At 51.2% G+C, this 5,236-nt stretch overlaps 1 protein-coding gene across 1 annotated transcript; it reads right to left on the bottom strand.

The window, feature by feature from the left end:
• Positions 1 to 1,879: 1,879 nt before the first annotated feature.
• On the bottom strand, positions 1,880 to 3,374 carry Gsx2 (GS homeobox 2). Its single transcript, XM_076865249.1, has 2 exons — positions 2,798 to 3,374; positions 1,880 to 2,220 (listed from the first exon to the last, which is right to left on the bottom strand). The coding sequence occupies exons 1-2, from the start codon at positions 3,372 to 3,374 to the stop codon at positions 1,880 to 1,882; spliced, it is 918 nt and encodes a 305-aa protein (XP_076721364.1).
• Positions 3,375 to 5,236: the final 1,862 nt, after the last annotated feature.

Here is a 5,236-nt window from a genome sequence, read left to right as displayed (position 1 = left end):
AAAACGGGATTTTCCTTCCCCTGAGCTTACTGTGGTGGTAGTGGGGGGTGGGGGGGCGAACTCTCAAGGAAACAGTGAGTGGTCGCATTATCCCTTCCTCCTCCTCCCTGAAGTCCACAGCTTTAGAGTCCTAGAAGCTCCTGGTGAGGTTTCAATAGGACCTGCCTAAAGTAAATCAGACCTAAAGAAGGTGTGTGTGTGTGTGTGTGTGTGTGTGTGTGTGTGTGTGTGAGAAACAGTTCCTGTGACTTGAACCTATTGGGTGGCATCTTTATAGAAAACGACCAGAAATCACACTAATGGGTGTTAGTGGGACTCAGACCCTCTAGTTTGCGTCTCCCATCTTCTTCACTTCCTCAGCTACAGACCCAGGCTGCACTGAGGAGAGACCAGGTTGCCTGCTGAAGGAAGAATTGAACACTCAGTGTTCTGACCGGTAGGAATGAACTCTTCCAGCCACGGGAAAAGAGGAACTAGAAAAGAGCTGGATTGGGTTAAAGTTAGAGACCAGAGACAACAAGAAGTGCCCCCCCTCCCCCGCAAGTGTCCAAAGACATTTCTGGGCTGTGCTTTTCTCTCTCTCTCTCTTCCTATTTATTTACTTTCTGCTTCTCTTTATTTCCAGGCTGTTTTGGAAATGTGTGATTGTAAATCTTTACACAGAATACTTCCCTGTCCCTGACTTATTGTTTTCTCAGCATTGAGAGGAAGCAGCTTATTTCTGAGTTAGACAGACAACCAAGAGCATTAACTTTTCTAATCACTTGTAGCATCATTTGTAAGTTTCTGTTTGTTCACTTCAGACTTGTTTGATAAACTCTTACTTTTTCAAAAACTATCTTGAAAAAGAGAACTATCTTGACTATGTGAATGCCTTCACATAATTCAGGTTTTAATTGTGAGAGAGAGAAAATAGACAGGCAGTGGGGTAAAGGGTGGTATGAAATACACACTAGGTAGGGAATATCTTACTTGTCCTTGCAAAGTAAAAGGTTTATCTGTCAGTCATTGTCAATGTCACTCTAAATGGAGTGATTTTTTTTTTCCTGACAACTGTGAAGATATCACCTACTTTGATACCACCTATCATCTGGTAGGTGGTATCAAAACTAAAGGTGTCTTCTTGGGGCAGAAAGTTCTGTTACACAGAAAACCTTTAAAGCCACATACTCCCTTAAGCCAAGAGACCTACATTATCAAGTTTCAGTTAACATTTTTCTCTAAGACTTCAAATAGGTTTTCTTTTTTCTTTTCCTGTACATGCCTTTCTGTAGACTTGAGGGGAGGAGTGGGTAGGAGAATATGGGTAGAGCACACATCACAAATTTAAAACCCTGATTCTGTTTCATTTATTTAAATAAATATAAATATAAATTTTATATAAAACTATTCACATATGAAGGGACTTCCAGCAACATGGATTTGAAACTCTCCCCAGGCAAATTTTCAGAAAGCAAGACCTACAGGGTTTAATTTCTAAGTTATTGGTAACCTCATTGATTTTAGTTTAAAATAACAACAAAAATAATGAAGAAACCTGTGTTCTTATCAGGTTCTGAAAAACAGGGACATAGAAATGACATGCACTTTCAAGAAACCCTTTACAGTAGTAAACCAACCCTGTTTTTCTTCTGTTATTTAATAAGACTGAGTTGAATTCTAGATTATTTACATTGTTTTAATAAACGATCTATAACTCCCAAACAGGTCAAGAAGGAGATGCGAAGGGTCAGGCCCAGCTTTGAACTCCCACGACTTAGTCACTAGTTCCTTCTCCAGATGGGACGTGGGCGATGGGCGAGAGTTTTGGCCCCGGGATGCCCTAGATGTTGGCTACGGGAGCAGCTGGTGTGCGCGGGGCAGGGTTGGGGAAGCCCCCTCATAAAGGGGAAATCTCCTTGTCTTCATTAGCGGAGGCTGGGGACAAGGAGTCCTCGTCCTCCGAACGCGCGTAGTGAGCTTGGCTACCGATGCACTTGCAGCCCGCGTGACTGTTCCTCTGGGCGCCCTTCCCCTCCTTCTTGTGCTTCACCCGGCGGTTCTGAAACCAGATTTTCACCTGCTTCTCCGACAGGTTCAGGTACGTAGCGATTTCGATCCTCCGGAGTCGAGACAGGTACATGTTGGAAGAGAATTCCCGCTCCAGCTCCAGGAGCTGAGTGCTGGTAAACGCCGTTCTCATCCTCTTGCCATTGGGTACCTGGCTGGTGTCGGAGCCTCCTGCGGACCAGCCAAGAGAGGGCAAAGAGGTAAGGCTCCCACCCTACGTGCCACCCCCTGGAAAGGACGCCTCTCAAGGACCCACCCCCAACACCTGCTTTGATCCTTCACTCTTTCCCATTTCGTGGCACGTCATTATTTATTGGAGGAGGAAAGATACGCCCAAAGCCAGTCAAGACCTTTGATGCGTAGGACACAAAGTTAGAGGATTAAAGGGGGTGGGAGCTTGCACTTGTCTGACTGACTCCTTTGGAGCCTAGTAGAGAGGGGCGCAGGCACAGCCAAAAGCATTGAAATACTTTATCTAGCCGGGACACGGGATGCCATACTTCAGTTCAACACACCCACACACCCACCCCAAACTTCTGCCAATTAACCTCTGCATTCTCCGCAGATATGTGGAGAGTTTGGCAAGCTAACTTGCACCTTTGTGGAACTTCTGGGGATGCCCCACAGTTACACCAAAAGCCCCTCCTCCCTCCCCTTCTCCGGTCTCTCTTCCTCCAGTGGCTGAGGAAAGTTTACTACTGGGAGCGCTAAAGGCGCGGCGCGCAGGTACCCAGAGACCCCGCCCTACCCATGGTGAGGCAGTGGAATCTCCGCGGATCCGCCACGTTGTAGGTGGTGGCAGCACAGACAGGTGCGTGATGCTGTGGGTGCCCCAAAGCGGCTGCGGCCGCGGCGGCCGCGGCCGCCGCAGCCGCTGCAGCAGCCGAGCCTGGCTGCTGGGGCTGGTGGTGGTGATGGTGGTGCTGTGGCGGGTGGTGGTGATGATGCGCGTGGCTCACCCGCGGGCAAAACTGCGCATCCCCAGGACCCGAAGAGAACTGGCTCTTGAGCAGAGGCAGGGCCCCGGTGCCCCCTGCCGCCCCGCCGCCACCCCCGACCCCTGCACCCCCAACCCCTGCGCCCCCGCCACCAGCGCCTGCGGGCGCGCGAGAGGAGTGCAGGTGCGAAGTGACGCAGAGCGGGCACACGCAGAAAGCACCGCTTTTGCGGGACGGGCAGCCGGGCCCCGACACCGACATCACCAACGGGGATGGCATGCCCAGCGGGATGAAGAAATCCGGCCCGGGGTGAGGTTCAGGCAGCGAGGGTGCAGGCCGTGAGGAGTCCTTGATGATAAGCGAATCGACATAGAAAGAGCGCGACATGTCGGGAGGGACGAATGGCTGGAGGGCCCGGCTGGCCGCGGCGCCCCCTCCGCTCTTGTGTTCTGAGCTCTGCCCCGGAGCCGCGTGGACGCCGGCGGTCAAGCCCTTGGGGACGCGAAGGTGTCGGTGTCTGGGCCGCGAACAAAGGGGTCCCTGGAGAGGGCTGGTCCTCACGTCCCCCGCCCGGCTCCCGGGCTCCTGGATTTTATAGCCCCCACCCTGGCACGTGATGCTGCGGAGTACCGCACGGCCCAGGCTCCTCAGCAGCTCCCCACCCTCGGGATAGGCTGCCCGAGTCACAACAGAAGCGGCGAGGAGGGGCGGGCGCGCGGCAGGAAAGAACACGGGGGAGGGGAAGGGGGAGACTTTGCAAAGTGTAGGTTTTGTTAATTTCCCAGGGAGGCCGGCCTCCTTCCCCCTCTTTCTCTATGCTTTTCCGAAAAATCATTGCACTGCATCTCATCTTCTACCCTACCCCTCTCCTTAGCCTGGACCTCAGCCCAACTCTTCCCGGCGCCCTGCGGCAGAGCGCACCAGGTGGAGACTTGAAGACCATTTTAATAGGGATGCCCAACGCTCCCGGCTCCTCAGTGTCAGTCGTAACTACGCCAAAGTGAAGAGTGAGGCCTGTGCTTTGCAGTAGGGTGTGCAGGCAGAGGACTGGCAGCGGTCCTGAGGACACCTGAGGGCAGCTGAGGCCAAGCTCACACCTACCTCTGTTAGCCAGTTTTGGACTTGGTCAAGGTCATTCAGGTGGTTAGTTCATGACGGATCAGGTGGTAGCAGTGAGGCTTCCCAGCTAAGAAGCCGCCAAGCTGCTAAGCATTTTGTTCTGATGTTCTAGAAGATCTAAAAGCCTTTGTACTTAGGGCTCTGCTGGGGTTGCTTATACCAAGGACCCTTCCTTGTGCCACTTTCTACTGAGCAACTATCCCTGCTGGAGAGAGGGTGGTGGTTGTGAAGAGTCATCTTTTTATTTCTCCAAGTAGTTATACTGCTGCATTTCCAGGTCAACCCCTACAAATTCCATTCCAAAGATTTTGGAAAGAGGACCAAACACCAGCCCTCCTGGAGACTGGGCAGGGGTTGAGGGAGGGCTTTGCTCTGAGTCTAGTGATCACTTGTTCCTTTCATTTTTATTGTTCTTGGACAATGGTCTAGTCTTAACAGGAAGCATTGTCCTTCTGCATCCTCAAATTCTAAAAAGAATGGAGGGGACTGTACCACCTGAGGAATCCTATCTCTAATCATGAGAAGTGGCTTGGTAAAGGAAATCTCTCAGTGGCGCAGGTCCTTCACCCCCAGCTGCCAGAGAGAAGGCACTACTAAGACTGGGACACTTGATCTTTGGGGAAACAGCAGTGGCGACAGCTTTTTCTTTATAGAAAAGCAGGTTAAAGTGGGGAGGCTGAGCAACAGCTACAAGTTGGGTCCTTTCCCCAGAATGGCTGACTCCAAGCCTGAATTCACAGAGGTGCCAAGAAACTTAAAGATAGGACTCTCTCCATCGGAGAGAACAAAGTGCCCCCAATACAGGAGAGCACCATCTCTGTCCTGTCTTTCTTCCCTTTCCCGTCTCCGAGACTGTCTTTCTTGCCTGCTGGAGAAGTGTAATTGGGTTGTAGGGACGCCCCGCTCTGGGGAGCCCAGGATTTATGGATGGCAATTAAAGTTTTATGAATTGCAGCTGAGGCTGGTTATTGAGCTATTTGAATGTGATTAGAATTCAATTAGAAAGCGGTTAGTGGACGGTGGGTCTCCAGAGTGTAAACAGACAGCTATTCCAGAAATGTGCTAATCCAACATCTTGTGACAACAATTAAGGAGTCTCAGGGCTTACCGTGGGGCAGCTCAGCTGTAAC

Source organism: Callospermophilus lateralis, chromosome 8 (genome assembly GCF_048772815.1).
Source record: "Callospermophilus lateralis isolate mCalLat2 chromosome 8, mCalLat2.hap1, whole genome shotgun sequence".
Classification (NCBI taxonomy): Eukaryota; Metazoa; Chordata; class Mammalia; order Rodentia; family Sciuridae; genus Callospermophilus; species Callospermophilus lateralis.
Note: the sequence above shows the minus strand (reverse complement) of the source record. Positions and strands in the feature narration are given on the sequence as shown.